Source organism: Dacryopinax primogenitus, assembly GCF_000292625.1.
Source record: "Dacryopinax primogenitus strain DJM-731 SS1 chromosome Unknown DACRYscaffold_5, whole genome shotgun sequence".
Lineage (NCBI taxonomy): Eukaryota > Fungi > Basidiomycota > Dacrymycetes > Dacrymycetales > Dacrymycetaceae > Dacryopinax > Dacryopinax primogenitus.
Window position 1 is genome coordinate 1,243,545 of NW_024467202.1, and position 27,161 is coordinate 1,270,705.

Sequence of the window (27,161 nt, forward strand, 5' to 3'; positions counted from 1 at the left end):
AGGCCGGAACCATCGTCGAGGTGTTCTTCGATTATGAAACTAGGGTGGGGCAAAAGTGACAACATGCAACGTACACTTATTGTACTGGGCTTTATCTGCCACATTTGACGAACTATTCTCAACATCGCTCACTTGGTCGCTTCGCTGCCAGCAGTGAAAGTAAAACATCTCTTCGGGATTCGGGCTGTACCGGGCGCTGAGCCGAGAAAGAACATAATGTATTGATCGCCAATTCAAAGATAAGCCCGATCATCCGGGAAGTCGCAAAGATCCCCGTTTGTCGAGTTAAGTGGTACAGGTTTTACATTGGCAGAAGGTCTCATGTCTTCGTTCAGGTACTGGTGGGGTGTCCAGTGAATGGTCGAGGACACATGCTCTCCGTCGTTCACTTGTCGGCCCGCATGCGCACCGTGCCCGTGGACCTGGGAACCGCGCGTGCTTCCTTCTGAATGCCTCCGAAGACCGGAATGGAATCGAATGGGCAAAAGCGGTTGTTGCTTCTGCATCGCCACCGAGGTCGGAATGCGGCTCCGGGCCGTGCAAATAAGGGCAGCTTCTCGGCAAAAGTTTGTTTGTAATGATCACCACGAAAATGGCGGCAGCAAAAATAATAATATCAACTTGCCCAGCTGACAGTGCCAGGAAGCCAACGCCAGGGTGTGGCACACCAACTCCGCTTCAACAATCGCCGCGTGAAAAGCACGGAGGTCCGCTTCGGGCGAACCCCGGGGTGGGAACGAACGTTGGATAAACCGACACGCTTGGCCTTGTGGGACTGAGACAACGCTTGTGCCGCTGCTTGACAACACAGCACCGAGCACCTTGACCCGCTCCTCCCTTCCCCGCTTCTCATTTGCTTCTTGCCCCGTTCGGGAAGTCCTAACCCGGCAAATTGCCCTTTCGGCGGGGTTTATTCAGATGAGCCAAATCTGTGGTGATTGACACCCAGACCGTTGACACCCATCGAAAGATTAGTGTTGCAGTCTACCAGCGATGACGATTGTTGACGCAGATGCCGTGAATCGCCATTGGACTTTGTTCGGGCTTTGTAATTGTTCGCTCAGCGCCAGAAAGAAATTCGCACGTGGGGAACTGATGAGAATATGCTCGGCTGTTGTGATGCAAGGGGGATTAGGTGTGGCGGAAGGAAGTCCCGACAGATGGCGATTGCCGTTTTGGGCTGCAAGGCTGATGGACGCTGATAGCCTCCGGGCTGGCGTGTGCTTGATGGTGAAAGAGCAGAATGAACAGGAAGAAGCATGCTGTTGTCTGTTGTTTAAGCGACACATGATGCGTGATCGGGGGCTGGGTGGAATGGCGGATTAGCCTGGACAGCTCATGCACCCGCGAAAGGCGATAAGTTGAGAACATGGATACGGGCTCTTGTGGTAAAAGGCGAGGAAGCAAGGGGTAACCCCGTTGGGCCCCCCAAAGCCGCCGGCACATCCTGACGTCCGGCGGCCGAGGGGATACAAGGGCGCGTTTGCTGTGCGCGACGCCAGAGTAGTGCGTGTCGGGGTTGAAAAGGCCAGCATGCCGTTATTGAGGATGTAATTTTTTTTACTCTCTGTCTCGAGTTGGTCAAGATGATACGAAGGGGTGGGAGTGGGAGCGGGGGAAGGGAGAGAGAGACATTGTGGAATAGGCCGACTGTCGGCCCCGATGAATCACGCCCTCGGAATGGAGCGGCATGTGGCGCACCAGGGGCGGGGGCAGAAATGTAAGGGATTTTTTTGGCAGGAGAGAGGTTGTGGTCAAGTGTTTGTCGCACAAGGGGCATTCAACTGTTGCCATGTGTGACGGTCGGGAGTACGATTCTGGCAGCGTGCTATGCGATTGGCACGCTCTGTTCATCAGCGACGCAGGTGAGGAGATTGATGGAGATTTGAGAGAGAGAAGGTGGGATTGTGCCAGCGAGCATGTCGTAAGTTGTGCTCGGGAAGGGTGAGGAGATAGAGCTGGGTTTACGGACGTATACTGATTGACCCCCCCTAAAGAGGGATGAATGGTGGTTTTGGATGAGGGATAAACACTTGACAGGACACCCTTATGTGTTGCCTATTCACTAGACAGTACTGTAGTCCCTTGTCGCCTCTTACACCTCTCACACCAACCCCTCTCTCACCCCTTCTTCCGGGTACTTGGACATCGCCTATCCAAATTAGGTCAGGTCTTCGTTTACCCTTCCTTCCCTCGACCCGTGCTCTGTCCAAACTGCATCATTACATTCATTTTCACCTTCCTCTCATCTTCTCCTTCTCCTCCTCCTCCTCCCTTTCCCTCCTCTACATATCTCTCTCACTTTGACTTACATCCCGTCATTGTCATCGCACCGCCCTGTTGTGCTCGTTACAACGCGTCCCTCGCTTGTCCCATCCCGGCTTGCCCGCTTCTCGACCCGCTTCCCCACATCGCCTCATCTCACCGTCGTCCCGTCACCTTGCCGATCAATAACTCACAACTTATAACATCCACCACACAACGAAGTAACCTCATCCCGGGAAGGAGACCGGAACCCCCCAGCCGAGGAATTTGGACATCCTAACCCACCCTACCTATCCCGGCGCATCACACACGAACGCCATCAAAAAGGGGGTAACGAACACAGCCAGCGCGAACACGCGAGTCTACCCAACTAGTATCTCAACCGTCATCAACGGGCATCCCATCATCATCATCATCATCACATCCGTAGGCCCATTAGCTTGATCTACCGGTGCCGCAGAGGAGTAGCGAGCTGAAAAATACACGCGAAACGCTCCCCTCTCCACCCGTCTGACAACCACCACCCCTCTTCTATCTATCCCCACCACCATCGCTCTCTCCCTTTGCCTCATCGTATGTTGCTCATGTCATACGATGTTGACCTCAACAGTGCTGACTCTTTTCCCACAGCGAGCACATAATTACTCTCGTTTGCTATACCTCTTGCTCGATACCTGCTTTGCACCTTCCAAACTGGGACAAAAGCGCAGGCAATAAATCCTCCCGACAAAAGCACTACCTGCCAACCAACGCCACTAACACCGGCCAGACAGCATATTCGCAGCCCATTCGCAATCTATCGCAACACGTTTCGCCGCGCCCGCAACGCATCAGACAATGGACTACGCACCTGACACCGCCAGCGAGCCTTTTGCACACTCAGTCGCCTCCGTCTCATGGGGCTCACCAAGACTTATGCTCTCCCCTTCCTCGACTGAACTCAGCCAGCAGTCCTCTCCTATCCAGCTCATGTTCCCCAATACCGGCCTATATGCGCCTCCAGCGCACGATGGCCGTCCAAGTACAGGCAGCAGTATCCATTCTCGCCCTCCCACAGGTCCCGCAACAAGTCAGCTCAGTCTGAACCTCTCCGCACTCAGCGTAAACTCGTCTGATCACGGTCAGCACTCTCACCCGGCGGACGAGAGCCCGGAGATGGACCAAACAGGACTCGACAGCAGCGTTTTCCACTCGCCGACAGATGCGGCATTTGCAGCTCCCCACCCGTATGGTAACCTATACAACATGAGTGCTGCCCATGCAGGCGCGTCGACTTCCCCACGCATTGCTCGTCACGCACTGCGCAAGCGACCGCTTCCGCAGTCCATGGACGAGCAACAAATACAGGAGACAATGGCTGGCTCTGGTTCGGTGTACAGTAACGCGATGGGCCCTATCGGACTTGGGATCGCCCGTCTCGTACCGGACAGCGAACCGAGCATGGGCATCGACCCGAGTCAAGTGTCCGTTTCTGCTCTGCATCAGGCGATGGACGACACTGGTGACTTGGCGTTCGGAACTGATGGTACCGGGTCAGGAATGGACGGTTCACCTGACTCGAGCGAAGATGCAGACGGTCCGATGAACTTGATTTCCCAGGTGGGTGGGACTGGTGTGAGTATGGCGGAAATCGGGCATGTAACTGGTGCTGTCCAGGGAATCCACCGTGGTGCGGGGACGATCAGGATTCCGAGCGGGATGAGCGTGAGCGCGGATGAAGGGACGAGCAGCGGGCGCGGATATTCGGGTAGGCCCCCGCCTATGAATAACTTCGTTACCAAGCTGTACCAGTGAGTACGCCTCATATATGCGTCGAAACGAGCTGATCGGATGTGACAGCATGATCTTGGACCCTAAGGCTGCACCGTTCATCTCTTGGACGGACATGGGCGCGAGTTTCGTGGTGAGCAGTGTGACCGAGTTCAGCAAGACGGTGCTTGGGAGTCATTTCAAGCATAATAACGTGAGTATATGCGCATATATCTAGTGTTTATTGTCATACTGACAGGCACTGCAGTTCTCGAGCTTCGTCCGTCAGCTGAACATGTACGGATTCCACAAGATCAACCGCACCCCCCGTGCATCCCGCTCGACAGGTACGGATCAGACCTGGGAATTCTCCCACCCCAAATTCCTGCGCGGTCGCCCAGATCTGCTGGACGAGATCAAGCGCAAGGCTTTGGAGCCCGATCTCACCGCGCGTCAACGCGTAGAGCTCCCTGCAGAGGTCGCGAACCAGCTAGGCGGCGTCGAGGGCCGCATTGAGCAGATCGCGGCTCAGCTCATGGCGGAGAAGGAGAAGAACCAGAGGCTGGCTCTCGTCGTACGCCAGCTGTGTGATTGGCTGGCGAATATGTATCCTGGGCAGAGTGCGTTGGACTTTTCTTCGCAGGACATTGCACATATCTGATGTATTGTGTCGCTAATGTTGTAGTTCCGATCCAAGTTCCCACTGACCTGCTTGAGTGCAGTCCCCATCCGCACATCTATGTGAGCCACACGGCCGACGGAATGCCCATAAACGGACATCCTGTTTCCCCATCTTACCTCTCCCCTTACGTCCAGCATCCGTATTACGCAGTACCCGTCCCGAACACGCTCACCCCGCAGTCGACACCGACGTCCTCCGACTTCCCTGATGACTCGCAACAGTCACGCATGCTCGATCCCACTTGCGACCCGACCGACCGCTCGCGATTCATCATTCCCCAGCTTCCGCACTCGGCACCGGCAGGAGGCCGCTTCATGCGCCGCAACGTGTCCAACCTGTCGCTGGACGAAGTCTCTGTGGGTTCTAGTCATCACGGCACGTTTATGCTTCGTCCTTCAGCGTCGAATATGAACCTTGCCGGTGTTGATGGTTCCGAGCTCCACCAGCAGCAGCAAACTGACAGCCCGGACTCTCTCGAGCCCAACGTACTGGAACTAAATGGCCAGATACTGCCAGAAGTTCCCGTACTCTCCGCAGCGCCCAAGAGCTCAGGTCGTGGAAGCAGCAAGCGTCAGCGCCCAAACCCCTCACCATCGCTCGACTCCCAGCTCTCCATGGCAGGGACCGAATCCCTCGCCTCTTCTACCGTGTCTTCCAATATACACGGCAAGCTGCACCGCGTGAGGAGCGATAGTGCACCGCTCGGATTCGGCCTCGGACAGTGGCAGGGGCAGGACCAGTCCGCGTTTATAACACCATCGACGTCCGCACCCAACCTCTCTCCTGAGCGCAGGCCCAGGAGCGGAACGTTGATCAGCCGGAGGGCTACTGAACGTTCCGGCCTTCGGATGGCCTCGAAGGCCGAGGCGTAAAACACCCCTCAATGCCTTGCTTGACCGGCTTACGGTCCTCTTTGTGGGGATCAACTTGATCTCTGCACTATTTTGTCACCTTCTTCTTGTCACCCTCAGTCCTCTGCTTTCTGTTCTTGCGTGGAAGACCTCAGTAAAATAATCCTTAAAACCTGTAAGCTCTCTGCAACCTTCCATCCCATTCTGCGCGCATCATACCCGGTCTCTCTCAGTCCACTCTCAGCTCACTCTTCCCTGGCTTCACCCGTCCGTTTCCAGTACATATACTGCCTTTTCTTTTTTTCGATTTCCTTGGTATCGGTATGCGTCCTGTAATCTTCTCTAGGTTTATCTGTCTGTTTTCGTACAGGAGGCTAGATGCCTCACTTCCACTCCTTTATGTTGAACCTCTCTTTTCTTCCCTGGCTCTCCTTCCTTCGTACTTTCGTTTCGCTTGAACGGCTCCCAGCGCGGCCGGTCTTGGACTTGTGTTGATCACCCCGTACCTAGTTGCCTTTTGGCTGGATCGGCTTATAGTCTTGGTTATCGCCTTGTTCCTGTACTGTGATCTTGGAAAATGTGACATATGTCAGGTGATTCCAGTGTGCGTGTCTGGGTAGAAGACCGGACAGTATCCATATGGCTACATTATGCTAGATTACAATGCGATCCCGCTCGTTGAACTCGTTAAACGAGTCATCGAGTACTTTGCGGCCCATAAGCAAAACTCTCAGAGCACATCGTGCTCCCTCCAACCAGTACCCGGACCAGTCGATCAACCGTACAGTGATCTCGACCCAACCTCCCTTCTCCTCCAGCTCTTGCAGTGTCCGCCGTGCCTCCAGCTCTGTCCAAGAGAAACCCCAACAGTCGAGAGATGTCGTGCCCCAGCATAACCTCTCAGAAGATGCATCAAACCCATGGACAGAGACGGTGATTTCTCGCAGGACGGGCTCTTCTTCGCTCCTGCTCGCTTCGGGAGGAGTGCCCATCCTTGTCCTCCATGTGAAGACCCCGCAGTCCTCGCCGTCGGAGAACGAGAATCGTGGGCTGTCGCAATAGAGTCTTGGAGTGACGTAAGCTGGTGTTTGGCCGATTGGGGGGAAGAGGACAGCGCGTCTGATATGAACCGCTCCGAGGAAAAGAGCGCCAGGTTGTCCAAAGTCAACTACAATACCGAAGTTGACGAGCCCCTGCAGGTTCGGGAAGACGGTCGTGGTCTTGTTCCACTGTACTTTGCCGTCCCGGGACGAGACGGGGACGCATTCGGTACTCAGAGGGGTGTCCGAGGCGGAGGCGGACCATCCCATCAGGTGAGAGGGGGAGGGGGAGGGGGGGGTGCAGGTGCCAGTCGTCCAAGTCACCTCGGCCACAAGGACACACCCCTCTCCTTCCCCATCGCAAACTACCGGGAACAGCGGAGCGAAGTACCTTCCTCTTCCTCCTTCAACGTCCTCTGGCAGCGAAAGCCGAAAACAATGTGCTCCGAACCAAGCCAGCTCGGGGTCTTCGACCACTTCCCCTGTCAGCAAAGCCACTGTTCCCGTACTCATGTCTCTCCCAAGACTGGCAGGCATCGCCGACCCAGGAAGAGGAGCTACAAGCTCGTGGTCGGACCATGGGGAGTCGAGTACCCGCTCTCCGTGGACGTTAAACGACTCCCCCAGGCCGAGGGAGAAGGTCGTCCCTACCGGTAATGCCAGTGGCTTGGGAGGGAAATACCGACTTATGGGCTGGAAGCGTTCTCCCTTCTGGAGCTGTTTGCTCTTGTCCGTATTGAGCCGCTTTAGGTTTCGCTCTTCCTCCACGGGCGTGCTTCGTCCTACCCAGAAAAGGGTTTCCCGGTCCCACCAATCCTGTCTCGTGTTCCCTGAGGCGGGGTAAAGCTCCCCGCTCTCCCAGAGCCAAGCTGGCGCGAACAGAGAGGTGCTGAACTTCCTCCCTTGGGGCCGAATTTCGTCCAGTGCCAGGCAGGCCCTGTATCCCCCCCCCTTGAACGTCCTCCTCCCCCACATGTCAATCCCGAAAGCGACGTCCTGTGCTAGCCGCCCCCCAGGGCCGGAGAGATAGGTCTCCGCAGCGCGGATCTTGGATGGGGTGTACCAGTAGTTCGTGTGGAGCATGTTTGCTGCTTGGAAGAAGGGTGCGTTCAAGTGCGTCAGCGTGTTCTGGTGAGATCGCCATCCCCAGGTTGTAATTGAATCGAACCACATTATACAGCTCTTTTCTCCCAGTATGTGTCGAGCACGGGTGGTAAGATATTCTAGCCATTTGACGAGGAGTGAGACGTGTGAATAGTATCTCAGCTCGAGGTTGACAAGCCAGCCGTCAAACCCCCTCTGCCGGGCTAACTCAACAAGCAAGTCGGCGTACTTCGTTTCCAGCGTCTTTTGCGGGGTAAGAAAGAGGCGATATTGGTCTTCCTCCCCGTTTCCGGGTTCGAATATCCTGAGAGGGATGAGCTGGCGAGAGAAGGGAGAGGAAGGACGGACAAGACACCGAGCACTTGGCAGCCCTGTCGATGCCCGGCGTTTATCCATGCTCTCGGGGGTGACCCTACACGGTAATGGCTGAAACTTTGGGGTGTGAGATGGGCAGCGAGGGAAGGGAGGAGAGACGCACTAGATGAACACATCCGCCTTGCTCCACCAGGGGAAGGACCACATAGGCGCCCATTGGTCTTTGGGGTAGTTGCCAGCCATGTCGTGGCATATTACTAGCTTTCCTGCAGGTTCTGATGAAGTAGGTCGAGAACGCAGAGGAAGGGCAGGAGGGAGAGGGGAGGGGGAGAGCATATACTGCTCGAAGGAGAAGAGGGAGGGGAAGTACTCCGGCTCAGAGGGGGATTGCACCGTTAGGGCGTTCGGGGATGGGTGTGTACTCGGCATAATGTGCGTGATATTGAGGAAAATAAAGCACAGATGTGACTATATCGGATACTATGACTAGAATGAGCGCTGCAATATCATATATGCGGGTAGCCAGAGTATATGCGGCATTAGTTGACGCCCAGATGAGCCCCAGTTGTGTGCACCAACAGAGCCAGATTGCAGACTAGTATTTTCAAAGAAGCAGATTTCCAGCTAACAACACAATCAAGCCATGAGCAGTCAACGTTTTAAACGTAGATTGAAAAGAGAAGCAAAGGAGTAAACTTAGTGAACACAACAAATTGCAATCGTATTCATCCTACGGGATATCTTCGGCTCCGCTCCAACTTTACGGGATCAACTTCAGCGCCCAACTCATCACGTCCTCCTCGACCTTTCGTGTTCGCCACCCATTTCCTAGTCACTCGTTCACCTCAATGTCGGCCTACTCCGTCGAACAGCTCCTAAGCGGCGAAGTAGCAGATTCACCGTTATCAACAGCGTCGACAACGAAGGCTAAGATACAGCAGATAGAACATAGGATGGCTGCCTTTGTCGCTTCTGTTGCTCATCCGCATGCTCATCCACCACCACCACCCGCTCAACCTCAGCCATTCTTACCTCCTCCAAGTGCTGTTGGTACAGCACAGTATCCACCACTTTCGGCACCTGTAGGCAATACAGTTCCCACCTACCTCTCGCTTCCTCCTGCCCAGCCCGTGGCTCTACCTGTTGCCCCACCAGGTGCACAAGTGGTCAAGCCCGTCCCACCCCCACCAGCGCCTACTAATGCCTCCTCCTCCCCTTCTACCAACACTTCCCCTGCCCCTCTCACACCTCTACACATAGCAGCCTACGCCCTCCAACCCTGGTGCTGGCGCACCTCCCGTCCACCCGCATCCATAGCCCGTGTAACACTGCGCAACAACTTCGTAGCCCTGAGCATCGTAGGCGTGGCGTGGTACCTCGGGATCTGGGGGCTCCTATGGGAAGTGGTGGGGAATCTTGCCGGAGAGGGGACGGAGATGGTACTGAGTATGTTACTTCTATCTATCGTCGTATATGACCATGCTGATGCAGGATGTTGTAGAACGACTTCTACTCCTCTCCCTCCTTGCGAACATCGCCGAATCAGCATATACACTCTCCTACCCCCCTCCCCTCTCCGAGCCTCTGGCAGGTACAGTCCCCTCATACAAGCCGAGCAGCCTCAGCCCAGCCCATAGGAAGCTAATTGAGCGTTCCCTATCCGTATGTCCCCCCCCCCCCTTCCTCACAGCAGGCGAAACTGACCTCCTACAGGACCTACCGCAAACGTCTTCATCTCCCTTCTTCTCCCCATCCAGATCCTCCCTCTCTCGATCCTCAAGCCTCTCTTTCTCCCGCTCTCCCCACTCCCTAAGGTCCAGCTCGCTCCCCTCCTCCGTCTCTTTTTCCAGCTCGTTGGCAAGCACCCTACGCAGCGCGGACCTCTCGGACCCGCTGAATCCTATGAATCCTGAGAGTCCGTTGAGGGCTTTCGAGGGCCGGAGGAGCCCCAGAGGGGGGAGAGCGTTGGGTGCTGGGGATCTGGATAGGATGAGGAGGGAGAGGTGGTGATTCTCCTGGGTAGGGTGTAGACAGGTGAGGTATTGGTGGCGTTGAGTGTGGTGCTGGATGTTTCATGATACCCGTACACGTGCATTGCTAGATATAATACAATGATCTCCATCTACTACACACCAGAGATGGCCACACAATGATGACGTCCATCTACCACGACCAAAGCCCTAGAAATAGTGACCAAACATGAACGCTCCCACGCCAAATCTAAGTGATCGGTGCGCTCTTCCCACTCAAAGACCGGAAGAACTCGTTATACGCGCGCTCGATATCGAACAGCATCTGTGTCACGTCAGCCCCAACGCACAAACGGCCCTCCCATCCAAACATAGCCGCACGCACCTGCCTAACCTGCTCATCACTCAACACCTCACTCGCTTTCATCCCATTAAGGACAATCAACCACCCGACGATCTTGGCCCTTCCCTCCCAAGCCTGGCTGCCCTCAAACTTCGAATACCCGTCCATAAGCTCAGTAAGGAGCGGATGGAGCTGATCCTTGGCCCGCATCTCGAGCCGGAGGGCGTCCATGAACGTGATGAAATTTTGTGTCGTTTCGGCTACTCGCTGGGGGGAGCTGGAGCTGGACGAAGCGGCGGAGTGCTCGGTCGTTGCTGGGAGACCTAGGGCGAGGCGGTGCGCTGCGGCAGGGAAGTCCATCTGCGCATGTATGTTATATAATACTGGCACTGGGGGGAAAAGAGGGAAGGGGACGCGCACGTACGTTGTATCGTCGCATGAACGCTTCCAAGCTTGGCACTTCTTCAGGAATAAGCTTCAACATCGTCTTATACTGCGCCAAAAGCTTCATACACGCCGGCGTATACCTTTTCTCATCAGTGTCCCATTCTCATAAAAGAAGTTCTTAGAAGTAGGATAAGACGTACTGAGAAGCTGTAATGGAGTCCCGCACATAGGCCCGCTCGAGGTAGTCGAGTGCGACTATGATACCAAAGAGGGTGGACATGGACTCGACCTTCTCCCGTTGGGAATTGGTGGTGTAGAGCCGGACTTCTTCATCTAGGTTGAGGGCGTGGGGGAGGGACATGGTCGACATTGTTGACAGTGGAAGGGAACACCTTGAGGGGAGTGACTGGGGGAAGGGTTACGTAAGCAAACTTTGACTGATAAGAAGGCTTGTCACTGTCGATGACGTCAAGCTTCTCTCTTTATGCTACTTATATACCAAGCACAACATGTTAGTCGGTCAACGTCGTACAGCACGACCACCATCACCACCACTGCCATCATCACCAGCACACACACCGTTCGATAACTACGAGTAATGGCGACCAGCTTGCAAGTTGAGCCTACCCCGTTGGGGGAGACGACCGCACCCGCGTTTGAGAGTGCCCGCGAGGAAGGTCGCAGTGAGCAGGGTAAGACTCCCTTTTGTCTGCAGCCTAACAGGCTCATGATTCTTCAGGGGCGCAGGTGAACCAGGCTGCTGATACCGCTAACCCCGGTCTTGGAGACAACGCACCAGTGCCCACTTCCACTTCCACCGAAGGGGCGCGGACCTCCGAATCCGAACCTCTCCCCTCCTCCACCTCCCCTACCTCCCCTACCTCCCCCACCAACCCCCCCACCCCCGGCCGTCAATCCACTGACGGACACTTTGCCAAAGTTCCCGGAGTCTCCGCGCGCGTACTTGAGAAGGACGAGAATGCCCCCACGTTCAAGGAGAAGGTGCAGGGGTTTGCCAAGATCTTTCGTGGCGGGGCGTTGGGTAAGGAGGAGCTGAAGGCTGAGGGGAGGAGTATTTTGACTGGGGAGAGGAAGGCTAGCTCGGGATGAGATTGGTTGAAGTGGAGAGCAGGGTGGTTGGTGTAGACGTGTGCGCTGATTAACTGTGTAACCTTTATTCGACTGCGAATGTTGTATAGCAAGATACAGTTACTAGCATAAGAATTATTTATGCATTCTAACAATATTAACATTGTACAAACCCGCTTGTTCTTCATTCCGAAGCGCCGAAGAAGCGTTGCGGAAGCATTACCTGTTCATCACGCGTTCACAGCGCATACTGTACACCGACATTGACCTTGTAACCCCACCTTCACACCATCCTAACACAAGTCCATCATGTCGGACAGGGAGACGCTCCTCTCCTTTGGCTTTGCCCCAGAGCGCGTCGACTGGGCACTCAAAGCGACCTCCAACGCCGGTCTCCAGCCTGCGCTTGACCATCTCGAGCAGCACCAGGATGACCCTGTGCCGGATCTTACTGCTGTCATTCCGGGGAAGGGGGCTGCTCAGCCCGAGGATGATGACGAGGATGACGAGGCAACAGCTATTGCTGCTAGTACGGGTGCTGAGGCCAAGGTACAGTATTCCCGTTGTGAATCTCAGGACGGGCTTAACATTGAGCTGTGGACAGAGCATCAAATGCAGCGAATGCGGAAAGATATTCAAGAACACCGCTCTGGCGAACTATCATGCCGAGAAATCGGGGCATGACCAGTTTGAGGAAAGCACAGAGGAGATCAAGCCGCTTACTGAGGAGGAGAAGAAGGTGAAGCTGCAGGAGCTGAGGGAGAGGATGGCGGAGAAGCGGAAGGTGAAGGATAAGGTTGACGCTGAGGACCAGAGGAAGAATGAGGACATTAGGCGTAAGGCCGGAAGGGTGTGCTGATTTATTCTTGGTGGTGGTGCTCGGGCGTTGATGTGCGTGTGACAGGATGCGGGGTATATTAAGGAAGAGTTACGCGCGAAGGAGACGATCAAGGCTGCTGAACAGGCGCGGAGGGACAAGATCGAAGACGCCAAGGCGAAAGCAGCTGTGAAGGCGCAGATCGAGGCTGACAGGCGTGCGCGGGCTGAGAAGTCCGCGAGGGAGAAAGCGCTGCGCGAGGGGAAGGTGTACGATGCCGAGGCTGGAGCGGAGCACGCTGCCCCCGCTCCTGCTGCTGCGAGCGCAAGCGCAAGCATGGGGATGAAAAGCAAGGATTACCCTGAAACGCGTTTGCAGATTCGGCTTGCGAACGGAGGACCGTACACCACCACCTTGTCGAGTGATGCGCCGCTGAGCGAAGTAGCGGAGTTTATTGCTGCCCAGAACTTGGCCTTCGACGCGGATCGTGTTACGCTCAGCACGCATTTCCCACGCAAGACGTTTACCCAAGCGGATATGCGTCGGACGTTGCGAGAGCTCGGGCTTACACCGTCTGCTGTAAGTTTGTCCTTGTTTGTCCTTGCACTCTTGCTGACGGGGCACAGGTCTTGATTGCTTCATGAGCGCATACGATGGGTTGAGAGGAAAACGATTGCATTCTGTACTACTTACAAGGATTTGCTCATGTATGGAGAACGACCACCCAATCAATGGATGATATCTGAATGCCCAGCCAAAGTGCGAAAGCGAACAGAGAATCTCAGAGGGACCAAAGAACGACAAGAACCGAAGGAGAGAGGCTGGTAGCTGGTGGTTTACAGTGGATCGTGTGATCGCTGGAATACAACGGTTGGGGCGTAAGAAACACAAGGAAGGACAGGACAAGAAGCGTGAGAAAAATACCGGGAACATGCTGATTCGGATTGTCTAGATTTGGTCGACCTCGGTCGACTTTGCGATTCTGGCTCGCTGGAAGATCAGTTCTTGTTGCTGCGCTTGAAGAACCTACCCAGCCCCTTGCTCATGACGTTGTTCTTCCCCACCAGGCTTGCGGCGTCGACCGGGGGCACAGGGGTGACCGCACCGCGCTCAAAGCTGTTAAACCGCGCTCTCAGGCTGGTGCTGGACGCTGACTTGGACGGCCCGTGGGTGGGAGGAACGCCCTTGGGCTGTATGGTTGGTGGGCCAGAAGGTTTCTTCGCCCCTGCTACTGGGGGAGACGAACGGGAGAGGAAAGCGAATGGCTGGGAGACGCGGCGGCCTTCTTTCACGCTCGCGTGGGAGAGCTTGAATGGCGCTGACCCTTGCATAGGTGCGGTGGGCTTGGAGGAGGAAAGATCGTTCGCTGACGATCCTGCCGAGCTCGGGGAGAGGGAGGAGGCCGAGGAGCTCGACTGGCTCTTGGATAGCGAGGGACAGGAGGACTCCGCGCGGGAAGAAGCGCGGGACTCGAATGATGCCCGAGGGGGCAGGTGGAAGTCTGCTCTCAAGGTGTCGCGTTTGCCTACTGTCCGCGTGGGGGGTGTTTGCTCTTTCCCCGGGATGGAGCTGCGCCGCGTTGGGGGGGCAGAGGGGGGCAGCGCCTTGCGGATGAAGTCGATCCTCGCTTGCTCCACTGGGTCGACGCCTGGAGGAGCGGCTACCGGGCAGTTAGCCTGTCGGCGGCGGGAAGAGCCATGGGGGCGAGGTGCCTGCGCCTTCATCTCCGGAAGAAGGTGCTTCGGTGCTGCCGGCTCAGGGAACGTCTCCGCGCCTTTGACGCTCTTTGGCTTAGGGGGCATGTACGCTGTACCCGTGGCGGGAAGAGGCCCATTCCTGTCACCGGTGGAGGGGATGAACCCCGTAAACTCGGTCGAGGCCGTGCGGATATGCCGATCCATCAAATCGCTGTCGAACGAATCGCCTGTAGAGCTGTGGTCATCCGCTTCTTCATCTGGCGTGCTGTCGCTCCCGAAGGATGCCCACGAAGGCTGCGGTCGCATTTGCATGCTGTATGGCTGGCGAAGGCCAAGTCCTTGGTTCCCACGTGGCGGTACTTCAATCCACAACAAAAGAAGTCAAGAGGGCATTTGATCCCGCTTCTTTTCTAGCTTTCTTGTAGATTCCATACAAAGCACAGCCTTCTTACTCGATTTAGGCCATTCCCGAGCACGGCCAGCAACGGCAGACCCTGAGTTATTGTTTTCCTCGGAAGAAGCAGGTTATTGTTGTCCAGAGAATATACCCTTTTATTGTCACAACTCGGCTTGGCACGACCACGTTCGAGTGAGTTGTGATGGAGGAATTGCCTGGACAATAGCGCTCCAATTACCAGCCACTCAACGGCTGATGCTCAGGAGGGACAAAAGACAAATGAGTGTACGCAACGCAGATGATGATGAACACACTGGCAGATTCCTACGCCGTCCTTTCGCCGGCGTGTCACCAGGGTGGGGGCACATCCAATCGCCAGTCCCTGGGTACTGTTACACCCGAACTCCGACGGCATCATCACCCGTTGCCGCATGCGGCCATCAGCCGGTGCCTCAGACCGTCACATGAGCCAGTAATGAGGAGGCGAGAGAGCGGCAAATGCAGGAATTGGCAAGCGGCCTTCCGCCGATGGGGACATGCTGGCATCAACGAGTCGAAATGGTGAATGTCCGCAATTGTGCACGTTTGAGCCTACTCCTCTGAAGGAAACGTCAGGTCTGATACTGTCCGCAATGGCCACGTAAAGTATGGGTCAAGATGGAAGTGCTCCGGTTGTCTGCCGTTGGCAGGTTGGTCAACTGCAAAGAACGAAGAACTCGGCTCATGCCGACGACGACCCGCTGACTCAGCTAATAAGCACGTGATCTGGAACCAGTCAACGAGCTCGTCGTCGAGGGCGCCCTCACCGTCGGCGTAGAGGGATGGTCAAGCTGTCCGTGCCCGGGATACCCAAGTCTCTCTCCCCTCTCCCGTCGTCTCCACCCATCCCTATCCCTCAAGCAGTCGAGCGCGTCTCCGCCTTCCTCTCACCAGGCAACGCGGTTGTCCTTACTGGTGCAGGTGTCAGTGTGGACAGTGGGATTAGAGCGTATAGAGGACACGATGGGCGGTATTTGAATCCGAATTATAAGTGAGTGAAGTGTGGAGAGAGAGAGGAGGTACTGATTGATTGTAGACCGATTTTCGTGAGTCTGTGGTTGTGCGGTCTTCTTGGTACGCTGACGACTCCAAGTATCAAGAACTCGTCGACCCCACGCCAACCGGGCACCTCTTCAGGTATGTCACGATCTTCCTTGCCCTTTCGTTGCTCAATATGCATGAAGACAACGGTACTGGTCTCGTTCATACCTCGGCTACCCACCCGTCCGGGACGCCCTACCCAACCCCATCCACTACTCGCTTGCAGCCCTGCAGCATACAGGTCACTGCAGATCGTTAATCACGCAGAACGTCGATGGACTGCACAAGAAAGCGAGCCCGAGCGAGGAGGTAAGACGCAGGATATTGGAGCTACACGGCACGCTTTTCGTAAGTGTATGCGCTGACTTTTAGGAAGGCGCTCATGAGGATAGATCGTTCACTGTAAGCACGGACATACATGGGATCGGGACAGCTATCAGGAACGATTGGAGGCTCTCAATCCGCTCTGGCAACCGCTGGCGGAGAAAGTGGGTAGAGAGCTGAGAAGGAACCCGGATGGTGATGTGGGTTATGAACTTGCCTTTTGTTTACGGTGCTTATTGTTCATGAGTAGGTCGAGGTAGAAGGTATGGACTTTGCCTCATTCAACATCCCGCCATGTGAGCGGTGTGCCGCAGACGGTGTGAATGAGACTGTTGTATGTCCTCCCTTTTCGCAGGAGCGTGCACTCGCGCTGACATGTCAACGCAGATCAAGCCGAACGTGACTTTCTTCGGGGAATCCATCCACGAGCCTCTGAAGGACCAATCGTACGGACAAGTTCGTCCCACCACAACAGTCGCTAAGTCATCCCTTTTTCCCAGGTATCGTCTTGTAGAAGAAGCATCACGCATGCTCATCGTCGGCACAACCATGGCCACATACTCTGCCTTCCGCCTCATACGGCACGCCCTCGGGCTAGACAAGCCTGTGCTGCTGCTGAACGTCGGCCCGACTCGGGCGGACAGTCTCCCGGCAGTGGAAAAGATCGAGTTGCCGGCGGGTGATGTGATACGGAACGTGGCGCAGGCACTGTGGTGAGTTGGTCATTGATATTGTACATTGATGGAGTGAAGTGATTGATGCCGTTTTCCCAGTGCGACTGAAGCACAGACTGATCCTGTTCTGAGAACACTGCTCACGTCCGGTGTTGTGCGAGCGGCCAAGACGGGCGATCGTGGCGCAGGATAACGAGTAGGCCGCTAGATTCATGCATCATGTTACAATGGCATTTACTGCCAGCATTACACTGTAACAATAATGCAATTACCCACTATAGAAATTAGACTTTGTCGTCGACGTGGCTGCCCACGTCGTTGCCGCTGCGCCGCGTCCGGGAAAGCAAGTGTTTCATCTCCGACCGTGCCGGTCCCTTGAAGACACTTGGGAAAGGATGGGAGACTGCAGCGCAGCTCCTGCGCCCTCACTCCTCTTTTCTGACATATACACCGCTTGTTGGTGACTAGGATAGCTTTACTCTTGACAAAAGATGGTCCTCATCGACGACCCCACTTCTAAGGCTGGACCTCCCCCGCGTGCGACGGCGAACCCCTTTGCACGGTACAGCGATAATGAGCACGACAACGACCCTGCACCACCGCCGGAGTATGATGCTGGGCCTTCGCTGCCAGTGCACGAGGGCGCAATTGACATGGTATCATCGAGCACGTCGTTGTTGCCTGCGGGTGTAGAGCCAGGCGAGGCACCGCCGCAATTCGATATCTACAGGCCGCAGTACACTGTCATGCAATCGGGGAACATCGTCTCCCATGATCCGCATCTGAACGAAGATGGCAAGCAGATTGACACCAGGAGGTAGCGATGGCTAACCCTGCTCACAGGCGAGGCGCTCTATCGTTTCTTGCTCTTTCAGAGCAGTGTGCGCCCTACGATGGAGATCCGGATCGTCGGCACACACTCTAGCACGACATACGTCGAGACGGTGCACCGGGACGCACAGGGAAGAGAGCGGATCAACCGCACACCACGACACGACACTGTCACTGATTTCTCGTTCCGTATCGATCTCGCAAAGCTGCTTAACCCTCCGCCAGAGTTCTTCACCAGCCCGGACGATGAGCCCGCCTTCAGGGGCGAAATGTATCGCGAGACACTGGTTGCAGGGAAGAAGAAGGCTGCGAGTGTTACTGGACTATACGAGCGGATGGCATGGCGTGCGGAGAGGAAGAGGAGGGGACAGACACCGTGGAGCTGGAAGACTGTCAGTGCGAAGGGGACGAGGACGGTGAGGGAGTGGGCCGACGAGTTCTGCGCGAGTCCGAAGGTGCTCAAGGAGTTTGAGTACAAGAAGGAGATTTATGGCTGGGATCTTCAGGAGCTTGAGAGAAGTGAGTAGTGCTGTCAAGCACTACTGAGGGAGACTCATCAGCCCTTGCAGTGATCCAGAGAACAGCGCAAAATGCCTTCTATCATGGGATGGTGCAAGTAACTTTCCCCCAGAGCGGAACTCGGATATTCATCAGACGTGATTCTAAGTTCGCACGTATGCTCTCTATCACGTATGTTATCTGCGTTCCTTGTCATACTATATTGCCCTGCTGACGACCGTACAGCGCTGTCAAGGTTATCCTGTGGGTATTGTTCATCTATCCGTTCATCCTGTTGTACAAGTTCTGCTGGCCAACTGGTGGAGGGAAGTGGGCTGTCGCTGGCGAGGGATGGACGTACAACGTTTGGACCGCCCAAGGCGTGCAACCATTAAGTTTACAACAGTGGTGGAGGGTGTGGGAAAGGCGGATTAGGAACGCCATCGAGGAGCGCGTCAAAAGCGACGACATGCTGCAGACGGTGGAGGATTATCAATTCCCGAATGGAACAGTGACTGCGTAAGGCCTTTATCTCATCTTTGAGTATCTTGTATCTGTTTGTATCTTTCGTTCTGTGGGGAGGGCTCTGGGTATGGATATAATTGCATTCTATATTACCAGTATGCTCATGCTACGCAGCCAGCGCCTTTCTCCGTGAGATCGGCTTGGAAGGCTTGCGCCTTTTGCCACCATCAAAAGCGTGGGCGGTTTTCAGATCTCGTCCCAGCGGATCTTCCTTCTTCACCTTGTAAATCCGCACAATCCAGTTTTCCGATGTGAATGCTTCCTCTGTGGACGCGATCAGTGGCAGAACCATAGCACTATGTATCTGTACACACCAATGTAGTCCAACTTTGGTCCCTCCTTGGGCATCTGCTGGTTCCGGACTCGGTCGAAAGCGGGAGCACCAGAAAAGAGGTCGTTGAATCTTTGACATATGAGCCAACACAGACAAGACAGGAGGTTACAACGCACCGGTAATAACTCATCTTGTACATCAAGCTGTTCTTCATCGCTTCGCTTGCTTGATCGTCCACCTTGTATTCGCCCCGTGGTGTGAAGTAATTGGACTCCTTTATTTCGTCCGGCCAAACACCTTGAGCGATACGGACCATCCACAGGAACTTATTGACGTCATCACCCGAATACCCAATCAGGCCACCAAAAATGACGAGGATGTAATCAACATCATGCTTGCGCAGGATAGGATATGATATCTCCTCGGGAGACGACATTGCCTTGCCAACAGTAGCAATGTGGGCTGTGTAATGGTGAATGAAGGTAATAGCACAATGAAGGATGACTCACTGTTGTTCCAAGTATTGTTGTCAACAAGAGTGGGGCGATCCGCCATCCCAGCAATCTGATATCCGTAATCCCACCAACTCATCACCACAGAATCCTGTGGCGTGTTCTGACGAAGCCAATAGTACGCCTCTCGGAAGTCATCAATGATATTTTGTGATCCGTCGGGCCGACGCGAGGCCAATACGACGGAAGGTGAGGAATAGGCGGTAGAAGTCACCCAAGTGCAGTGTAACACGAACATGACCAGCATGAAGATTGCATTTCCGATTACCAAGATGCGAGTGTCGATACCGAAGATGCCATTCTCGGCTGATGACCGTCCTTTCGCCTTCGTGGCGATAGACGGGGTGACGGCGGCCGCAGCAGCAGCAGCAGCCACTCCCTTTTTCTTCTTCTTTGATATAGTCCCATCCACAGGAGTTTCCGCACCAGAAGTGGCCGTTTCTTTTACTCCATTAGCGTCTGGGTTAGCCGGTTCATCCACGTTGAGATATGTGTCGAGCAAGGAGGACAAAGCGATGGCTGCGGTCATACAAACAACCGGGGTGAGAGTAAGCATAAGCCGAACCATGACTCCTGCAAAATACGAAGCCATCACGGAGTAGATAATCACAAAAACGTGTTCTTCACGCAATTCCTTGAAACAAAGAACCACGCCGGCAGGGAATAGGAAGATGAGCATGTGAAGATCCATGAAGAACGCTGGCCAAGCAGTTGGCTGATGTTCGCTGACAGAGGCGATGATCGGGATGTACCTGTTGCTCTATGTTAGAGAATTCTGTTTCTAAGCTGTCGCATCATACGTACTTTTTGGCATAGCCGGTGTCCCATAACGAATAGAAACGACCAGTCCATGGCGCAATGGTCTTCGTCACTGTGAGTCCAACGATAATGAGTCCACCGGCCACTCCAGCGGCGATGAGGAACCAGCGTAGCATCAACTGGAATTGCTTAGATGCCAGAAGGTTCCTGATAGTCTCAACGAAAGCCACGAGCTGAAGAAGACCAAATACACCTGAGCCTTCATCAACATCAAGGCTGTGGTCATCAATGTATGTCACACACCAAGGGCCGCCATATGCTCACTGGTGAGCACAGGTTGGAAGCCAACGAAAGGGACTTGCATGCTGGCAAGTGTGCCAACGGCATACCAAGCCGAATAAGCGGAGTATAAGCGATGGGAGAAGCGGCCCATCAAAAGAAGCACGAAAGCATGCAGAGGAATCATATTCGTAATGAACGCGTATCCACCTAGTGTGCATGAATAACACAGGTCATATAATAGCAATGATTAAGCTTACCCCAAGCTGCAACCATGTAAAAGTAGAATACAGCGGCAAGGGTCCCATACAGGACACTGCCATCTTTCAGCGCTCTGATCCAAATATAGAAGGTGATCATGAGCAGGAAGATGGCAATGGCTTCATTGTCATACGACCCAGCAACAGAACGCGATATATATCCAGGAGCAATGCCGATGAAGATGGCAGCAAGCAGTCCAGCAGATTCATCTTTTAACTCCTTGGTCAACCTGTGAAGGTTGAATGAATATGTCTCGGGTTTACGGAGGTCAATACGTACATATACGTGGCCCACGCTGTCAAACCGCTAAAGCCTGGCGCGAGCAGCACGCATACATTGCGGATGTCAACGGGCAAGTGCAGTGCATGAAGGATATTGTAGATGACACCAGAGGTTGCCATCAGACCAGGATATATTGTGCCCCCAACAACTCGGCCTAACGGATACCATGCTGTGGGATCAAACCAGTTCCAGAATTCCTGTTTCGATATTTAGAACGATGTCTCCGAACACAGGTATCGAACCCCACCGTGAAGCCCTGAGAAGCGAGCACTCGTGTTGCACGGCTGAAGTCTGCGTTCAGTTTATCTATCAGATTTTAGACCATTCAAACGCACTAATTGAACCATGGGTCGCTTTAGACTCTTGTCAGCCGAGTGTCGCCTGCAGAGGTGTGTATGCACATACAATTCATGGATGATGCTCTCGAAGTTTATGACGGCAAAGAGACGGGAAGAGATGGCAGCGCCGGCAATAAATGCCAGCGCAAGAATACGAATGAGCGACGCGGCATTTGTGAGAGTTGATGGAGCGAAAGTGGGTAGTTTTAGGATGGTCATGGCCGTCCACGTCGTACTGGCAGCTTTTGGTGTCGATGTGCCGCGCTCACACGAAACCCTAGACAAGGCGAAGCTACGGAGGCAAGTCGGTCGTGGAAGGGAAGGTCACGTGCACGTTAATAATAGCAACCCTGGACTCCGAGGCCCATCTCGGAAATGTTGGGCCAGATGCGGAAACCAGTCTCATGCAGCCGACTGTTTGACGTTTGTTTGTCTTTGATAATAATATTTCCCCGGCATCCCGAAAGGGTGACCCATTGTGACTGCACGCATACATACATAGCAGTCATCGTGCCAGTGAGAGGCAGGAGTGTCGTGACGGTGGCAAGGCAGGTGCTATTTCCCTTTGGGGACATGGATCTACGTAAAGAAGTTCAACAGGGTATAATGTTGAAGCAAGTTTATCCATTCTTTGTGCTAGCATGTCAGCACATAAGGAAGCAAAATCTATTGAAGCACTTTCCACATGCCTCGTTACCACTGTTTCCGGAGCCTCGTGTAAAGAGGTGCCCTTTCTTCGTTTCCGACTTTTCTACAAGCCGCAAGTAACCGATGCCAGCAGACGATGACAAGCACATAGATAAATGCGCATGGTGATTACTACTAGTGGTGTATGTGATAGATAGGTTGGAATGATATGAACAGGGAGTGTGCGATAATTGTATTGTGTATTGTGCTTCTTAAAGAGAGGCATTATGAAAACGAGTGTGAATCACCAGCCTCAAACTCAAGACTGAGAGCGACGGAAGCCAGCGGCGGCAACAGGCGGGTTTTCTTCCCGAAAAAGCTCCCAGAGGCGGAGGCGTGCCTTGAGTGTCGTAAGCTCGGCCAGGTCTTTCGCGATCCCTTGCAAAACGACCATTGCGTCCAGACGAGCTTTGGCATTGTTATCGGCTTGGTTCCGAATCACTAGGATTCCTCGTCAGCTGAGGGGTCTAGGGCACATGCAGAACAAACACACGATTCTGAAGCCATTCTTGCTCGATTCGAAAGACGAGCTTCGATACATTGATCGCCTGGTCGATTCGCTTATATGTACCAACTGCCCAATTATGCATATCCGCAGCGGGTGGAACACCTCTGTCTGCTGGTAGCTCGTCGATGATCATGGACGAGATCAGGGCTTGAGTGAAAGGAAGACCATTGGCATTCGGGGCAGGACGAGCCATGACTGTCGGATTATTGAAGAAGATAAGAGTTGAAGTAGAGGGGTATCGAACAAATTGTGTGTAGAGTAGAATAGAGTGGGTCAATAGAGTAAACCCGAGACTAGGAGTAGGCAAAACCAGGACAGAGACTGTGTTGAAGGTGGTCGACCCATAGTACTTGGCAAGGTGGCTTAAATACGCAAATGTGGCGTCGAGCGGATTTGTCCATGAGGTGATGAAGGTTTGCTCTGGTCTCAGACCGGACTCCATCCTTGGCCACCATGGGATGGGCGGTGGAATCCTGTAGTTCGACACCCGACGGGGAATGTAGCTGAGGAAAACGTCGTTGTAGGATCCGTGATTCTAGCATCAGCGCGTCCGAGCAGTACGGCTTCAGAGCCTGGATCGACCGCCGTACCGCGTCTGTCTATCTGACGGCACAATCACCGACGGTCATCAGACAAAGAGGCTCCAGCCAAGATCCTGATTCAGGCAGGAGATAACAGCCACGTTCCCGGATGTGAACGGCTTCCTCGATTTCTGATTGACAAACGGTGCCCAAGGAATGTGGAGAACCCTAGGCCTTTCGCATCGCTTTTTCTTCCGAATCAGGCATGTTCGTGGGGCTCGGCGCTCGCTCTCGCGGTGCAATTAGCGCCCATAAGGCACAGGTGGCATGCTGTTTGCCTTTTGCAGCATCTTCTGTTGAGAACACAGCATGTTGAATAGCCCCTGAGACGAATAAAGCCGTAGCTGGGGCAAAGAAAGAAGCAGCTCCGTGGAGATCCGAGCTCTCATATATATGTATAGTGACTGAGGATCGCGACGCGTCGAGTCACGACGTCGCGCATACCCGGCCGGTTTGAGATCATAGGTTGGGATAGTAGTATCCTCCGTAACCGGAAATCTAGCTCAAGTGCGACAGAGGGATCGTTGTGGTGGATGGGTTCACCGGATGTTATGCGTGACGCGCCGCAAAAATTTAGCGCTCCACGGCACGTGCCCAGCGCAGCATTTCGAAGCCTGTCCTTCGGGGGCGCTCATCTCGCCGATGTCGTCACAGAATGTTAATGTTGCGACTATACCTGGGCAGCGAAATGACGGCTTCGCTCACTGTCTTGACTCATATTGTTCAACGGTCTTTGCCCTGTTAGACGCTCCGGATCCACTGCCGTCTTGATGATGAAGCGGTGGTATGGTGCGACCTGGATTACGCGAAGCGTGTTGACTCTATTGTATCTTTTGTTCATCTGTATCATCTTGTACCCCGCGACCGCAGAAGCAACAATAGTGCCGAGGCAAGCCAATGCCGCTTTATTTGGTGGCACCACACAGACGAGTTCGAAATCGACGTCGATTATGGAGTACACATCCAGCGTTGCCTCTGGGACGACTTCCACTGCATCCCCCCAGAATGCATCAACTTCGACGCAACCTGTTCTAGGAGCGCGAGCGACCCTGGGATTACCATCGACAGGAATGCAACGCAACGGTATCTATTTCGGAATGCTGTAAGGTTTTCATTGATCCGGTCTTTCATATTCATCGGAATTGTCAGACCGGATTGGAACTTCTACGGATCTCAACATGTTGCTACGGTGCTGGGTGCTCCTTTAGCTATCGTTGGCGATTACATCACAATATCCAAGTCGGATTTCTCTCTATCTCAGATTCGATATCATTTCCCTGTTCTGCAACAATTTGCATCGGAAACTGTGTACGCTCCCGCCATCATTCCCGGGGATGGAGTTGGAAATGTGAACTTCACTCAAGCCATGGCGGTAAGCCGGACGTTGAGAATACTCTCGCTGCGGAGCACTGATTTAAAGGATGAATCAAAGGAAGCCTTGGCAACCACCTTCCTAGACCTGAATAATGCCGGTGTAACCGTTTGTACGTCGAACAGTCCTCGTCAGCAAAAGATGCTGCTGACTTTCGAATTCTGTGTCATCTCCTAGTGTAAGGGATACGTAGATATCCCCATACTTACCATATACGGTAACACTGCCTCTAGGGTGATCGGATTGTCCGATGGACTTACACATAGCGGGTGGCTGTAGGCCACCCTTTTCTCTTATCTTTCTTTAGTATACCCGTTGTATTACTACTGGCTAGTAATACATTTGTTTAGTGTACTATTGGGAGCAAAAGGGCATTGTAAGCCCTTTCACTTTTTTTGCACTACTCCTACAATCAGAGTATATTAGAGACTAGAGTGAAAACTGCTCCGTGTTAGATCTTGGTCTCTGTATAACGGAGACCAACAAAGATATGGTGGAATGGGAACATCCCCGGAAGACCAAGGTTGGTCCTAAAGCCTCGGGACCTGGGATTGTAGGTACACCCACAACCACACAAGGCTCTTTGAGCTTTTCTGAGCCTGGGTGAAACTCAAATTGGAGTCCCCTTCAACTGAACCCAGCATACAGGGATCAGGCTGCTGGTCCCAGCGCTCCTAGGGAGCAAATGGAAACAGAGGATTCCAATATGCAATTGGACAAGGATAACTTGACCAACAACACTTCCAATAGAAGTGTAGGAAAGTTCATGGGACAGCTGATCCCCCAAGTAGACCAAGTGGGTCTAATGCTGACTCCTGTAATGCAGGAATGGATTTGTCTGGTAACAGATGAAACAATCTTAATGACAATTCATTAGAATCCAGAGAAGAGGCAGATCCCTTCTCTGAGTTGAGCCAAATGCTCGAAATTGCTGACATTTCTCAGTGCTTGATTACACAGTATCATCTGCTTGCAAACTGCAATCTGGTTAATGCTCATATGTACAATGAGATGGGCAAGCAATTGCTTTCTGTCCAATTGAACAGAATGACTCCTATTATTGAGCCAAGAGAAAGTTTGCCCACTGGATTGGGAATACAAACATTGCCCAGCTCACTGCATTTGCAACTCCCATCAAGGGAAGAGGGCAATACACTGCATTTGCAACTCCCATTGAGGGAAGAGGGCAATTTGCTGCATTTGTGACTCCTGTTGAGGGAAGATGAACCTAGAGTGGGTTCAGAAAGAGCATCCATAAAGGACAATGCAGTTACTGAGGAGGTTCATTTGAGAAGTCCTCCACATATGGAAATGAGGAAAGAGTCCTCATCATACATTCATTTTGATATGGACCAAACTGGTCCATACATACTGAAATTTCCATTTGGAGATTACACTAGTGGTTCTTATCAACAGAACCAAAAGTCCACATCATGCGAATCTGCACCATCCTCTATGTTGAGGAGTAAGACTGATCTTCTTGCAGGATTGCCAATCCCAACAACTCCTATGTGGAGGATCGAGAAGTGGTTACATGCAGCAACTGTGCCGGTAACCAATCATCTTTCCCCATTGAAGACTGGGTTCAAGCCTAAGGCTTTGAACACCTCTTATGGAGGTGAATCTGATGTAGAGAAATTCATTGAATTTCTCACAATGTTAGTTTGCACATTTTGTGCAGCCAGGGCAACTGGCCCCACTTGCAGTGATTAGCAAATCACTTATACCAGTCAATATGTGACTGGTGAAGCTCACCATTGGGTTGAGCAAAATATAGATTTAGGCCACTGGCCTAGAGAAGAATGGACATTCTCCCAAATGATGTGGGGAATGTATGGAAGATTCTTCTCTTCGGAAGAAATGATGAAAGCATACTCTGCTTTTGATTCCTTGGTACAAAGAAAAGACACTGTAGAAGTGTACAAAGGAAAGTTATTTTCCATTATGGGTAAGATGCACAAGCATCCTAATGACTTCCAAGTAAAGAGGAGGTTCCTCTTTGGTTTGGCCAAGGATATTAGCACAAAAGTGCTAGAGTTGGAATATGACATTGATACAAGCACTTTTGATGCTTTATACTTGTGAGCAATAGAGTCAGAAAGAGGACTTGACCTGTTGCAGGGACTACAGGCATATAAGAATATGTCCCGGAGTACATTCCCCAGTCTGGGATCATATGGCAATTCCTTGCCTATGAGGAGAGCAACTCCTCAGACTTACCAATTGTATCAACCAGTACAAAGTGAGTATAGGCATCCTGAGACACCTAGAGCTGGGGCAGGCCCTTCTAGGGGCCACTTGTTTGATAGGGGAGTTACTCCCCACAAAGATCCCACTCCTACTGGGAGTGGGAAGAAGGCTGCAATTCCTGGTACAACTGGGAATGCCAGGAAGGACATAGTTTGTCCTATTGATGGCAGGCCAAAGCCACCCTTGCCTGGGGGTAGTCTGTCTTGTTACTTATGTAACAAGATGGGTCATTGGGCAAATGTTTGCCCACTACATAAGAGCATGCATCATGCCACACATGAAGTAGTGGAAGACAATGATGTCCTGTATGATGATGGCATTCACGCCATACTCACCAGGATACCCCCAGATGAGAAGGAAGAGGATGATTGTCCTGCTGAGGAATTTGGTCTCCATGACCTGTTGTTAAGGCAACACAGG

General features: G+C 53.2%; 11 protein-coding genes across 11 annotated transcripts; 6 read left to right on the forward strand and 5 right to left on the reverse strand.

Annotated features, from left to right (window-relative positions):
• Positions 1–2,487: 2,487 nt before the first annotated feature.
• DACRYDRAFT_21288 (uncharacterized protein) lies at positions 2,488–6,017 on the forward strand. The gene is made up of 6 exons (XM_040772326.1): positions 2,488–2,838; positions 2,896–3,864; positions 3,922–4,055; positions 4,105–4,228; positions 4,283–4,634; positions 4,700–6,017. The coding sequence occupies exons 2-6, from the start codon at positions 3,103–3,105 to the stop codon at positions 5,566–5,568; spliced, it is 2,241 nt and encodes a 746-aa protein (XP_040630762.1). The 5' UTR covers positions 2,488–2,838; positions 2,896–3,102; the 3' UTR covers positions 5,569–6,017.
• A 183-nt stretch (positions 6,018–6,200) lies between these two features.
• DACRYDRAFT_106026 (uncharacterized protein) lies at positions 6,201–8,435 on the reverse strand (the record flags this gene model as incomplete). Its single annotated transcript, XM_040768185.1, has 3 exons — positions 6,201–7,995; positions 8,040–8,123; positions 8,170–8,435. 3 exons carry the CDS (start codon positions 8,433–8,435, stop codon positions 6,201–6,203), a joined length of 2,145 nt encoding a protein of 714 aa, XP_040630763.1.
• A 454-nt stretch (positions 8,436–8,889) lies between these two features.
• Positions 8,890–10,107, forward strand: DACRYDRAFT_21289 (uncharacterized protein; the record flags this gene model as incomplete). Its single annotated transcript, XM_040772327.1, has 3 exons — positions 8,890–9,452; positions 9,508–9,668; positions 9,720–10,107. Coding segments are annotated over exons 1-3 (838 nt in total), but the record flags the coding sequence as incomplete, so codon positions are not given.
• Positions 10,108–10,226: 119 nt separating this feature from the next.
• Positions 10,227–11,067, reverse strand: DACRYDRAFT_49062 (vps28 protein; the record flags this gene model as incomplete). The annotated part of the gene is made up of 4 exons (XM_040774879.1): positions 10,227–10,301; positions 10,362–10,679; positions 10,744–10,846; positions 10,907–11,067. 4 exons carry the CDS (start codon positions 11,065–11,067, stop codon positions 10,227–10,229), a joined length of 657 nt encoding a protein of 218 aa, XP_040630765.1.
• A 237-nt stretch (positions 11,068–11,304) lies between these two features.
• Positions 11,305–11,816, forward strand: DACRYDRAFT_106029 (uncharacterized protein; the record flags this gene model as incomplete). Its single annotated transcript, XM_040768186.1, has 2 exons — positions 11,305–11,398; positions 11,446–11,816. 2 exons carry the CDS (start codon positions 11,305–11,307, stop codon positions 11,814–11,816), a joined length of 465 nt encoding a protein of 154 aa, XP_040630766.1.
• Positions 11,817–12,104: 288 nt separating this feature from the next.
• DACRYDRAFT_115179 (uncharacterized protein) lies at positions 12,105–13,363 on the forward strand (the record flags this gene model as incomplete). The annotated part of the gene is made up of 4 exons (XM_040769945.1): positions 12,105–12,344; positions 12,400–12,645; positions 12,700–13,191; positions 13,239–13,363. The coding sequence occupies 4 exons, from the start codon at positions 12,105–12,107 to the stop codon at positions 13,254–13,256; spliced, it is 996 nt and encodes a 331-aa protein (XP_040630767.1). The 3' UTR covers positions 13,257–13,363.
• Positions 13,364–13,552: 189 nt separating this feature from the next.
• Positions 13,553–14,975, reverse strand: DACRYDRAFT_115180 (uncharacterized protein). The gene has a single exon (XM_040769946.1). It carries the CDS (start codon positions 14,619–14,621, stop codon positions 13,611–13,613), a length of 1,011 nt encoding a protein of 336 aa, XP_040630768.1. The 5' UTR covers positions 14,622–14,975; the 3' UTR covers positions 13,553–13,610.
• A 552-nt stretch (positions 14,976–15,527) lies between these two features.
• Positions 15,528–17,058, forward strand: DACRYDRAFT_77675 (DHS-like NAD/FAD-binding domain-containing protein; the record flags this gene model as incomplete). Its single annotated transcript, XM_040776281.1, has 9 exons — positions 15,528–15,736; positions 15,782–15,791; positions 15,839–15,882; positions 15,930–16,134; positions 16,179–16,310; positions 16,361–16,444; positions 16,498–16,556; positions 16,611–16,823; positions 16,884–17,058. The coding sequence occupies 9 exons, from the start codon at positions 15,528–15,530 to the stop codon at positions 16,975–16,977; spliced, it is 1,050 nt and encodes a 349-aa protein (XP_040630769.1). The 3' UTR covers positions 16,978–17,058.
• Positions 17,059–17,235: 177 nt separating this feature from the next.
• DACRYDRAFT_77677 (uncharacterized protein) lies at positions 17,236–18,636 on the forward strand (the record flags this gene model as incomplete). The annotated part of the gene is made up of 4 exons (XM_040776282.1): positions 17,236–17,579; positions 17,628–18,134; positions 18,185–18,305; positions 18,360–18,636. The coding sequence occupies exons 1-4, from the start codon at positions 17,276–17,278 to the stop codon at positions 18,634–18,636; spliced, it is 1,209 nt and encodes a 402-aa protein (XP_040630770.1). The 5' UTR covers positions 17,236–17,275.
• A 60-nt stretch (positions 18,637–18,696) lies between these two features.
• On the reverse strand, positions 18,697–21,562 carry DACRYDRAFT_94067 (oligosaccharyl transferase STT3 subunit; the record flags this gene model as incomplete). The annotated part of the gene is made up of 11 exons (XM_040777195.1): positions 18,697–18,902; positions 18,953–19,041; positions 19,089–19,374; positions 19,422–20,176; positions 20,229–20,436; positions 20,487–20,672; positions 20,723–20,952; positions 21,003–21,202; positions 21,253–21,289; positions 21,341–21,358; positions 21,411–21,562. 11 exons carry the CDS (start codon positions 21,560–21,562, stop codon positions 18,745–18,747), a joined length of 2,319 nt encoding a protein of 772 aa, XP_040630771.1. The 3' UTR covers positions 18,697–18,744.
• Positions 21,563–22,289: 727 nt separating this feature from the next.
• On the reverse strand, positions 22,290–22,731 carry DACRYDRAFT_14862 (uncharacterized protein; the record flags this gene model as incomplete). The annotated part of the gene is made up of 2 exons (XM_040771057.1): positions 22,290–22,471; positions 22,524–22,731. 2 exons carry the CDS (start codon positions 22,729–22,731, stop codon positions 22,290–22,292), a joined length of 390 nt encoding a protein of 129 aa, XP_040630772.1.
• Positions 22,732–27,161: the final 4,430 nt, after the last annotated feature.

Excerpts from the sequence above, each read along its gene's own strand:
- DACRYDRAFT_115180 (XM_040769946.1), bottom strand. The coding sequence starts at position 14,621 with ATGCAAATGCGACCGCAGCCTTCGTGGGCATCCTTCGGGAGCGACAGC.
- DACRYDRAFT_21288 (XM_040772326.1), top strand. The coding sequence starts at position 3,103 with ATGGACTACGCACCTGACACCGCCAGCGAGCCTTTTGCACACTCAGTC. Across the intron at positions 4,056-4,104 it reads TTCGTTACCAAGCTGTACCA|CATGATCTTGGACCCTAAGG; the intron begins GTGAGTACGCCT and ends CGGATGTGACAG. Across the intron at positions 4,229-4,282 it reads GTCATTTCAAGCATAATAAC|TTCTCGAGCTTCGTCCGTCA; the intron begins GTGAGTATATGC and ends CAGGCACTGCAG.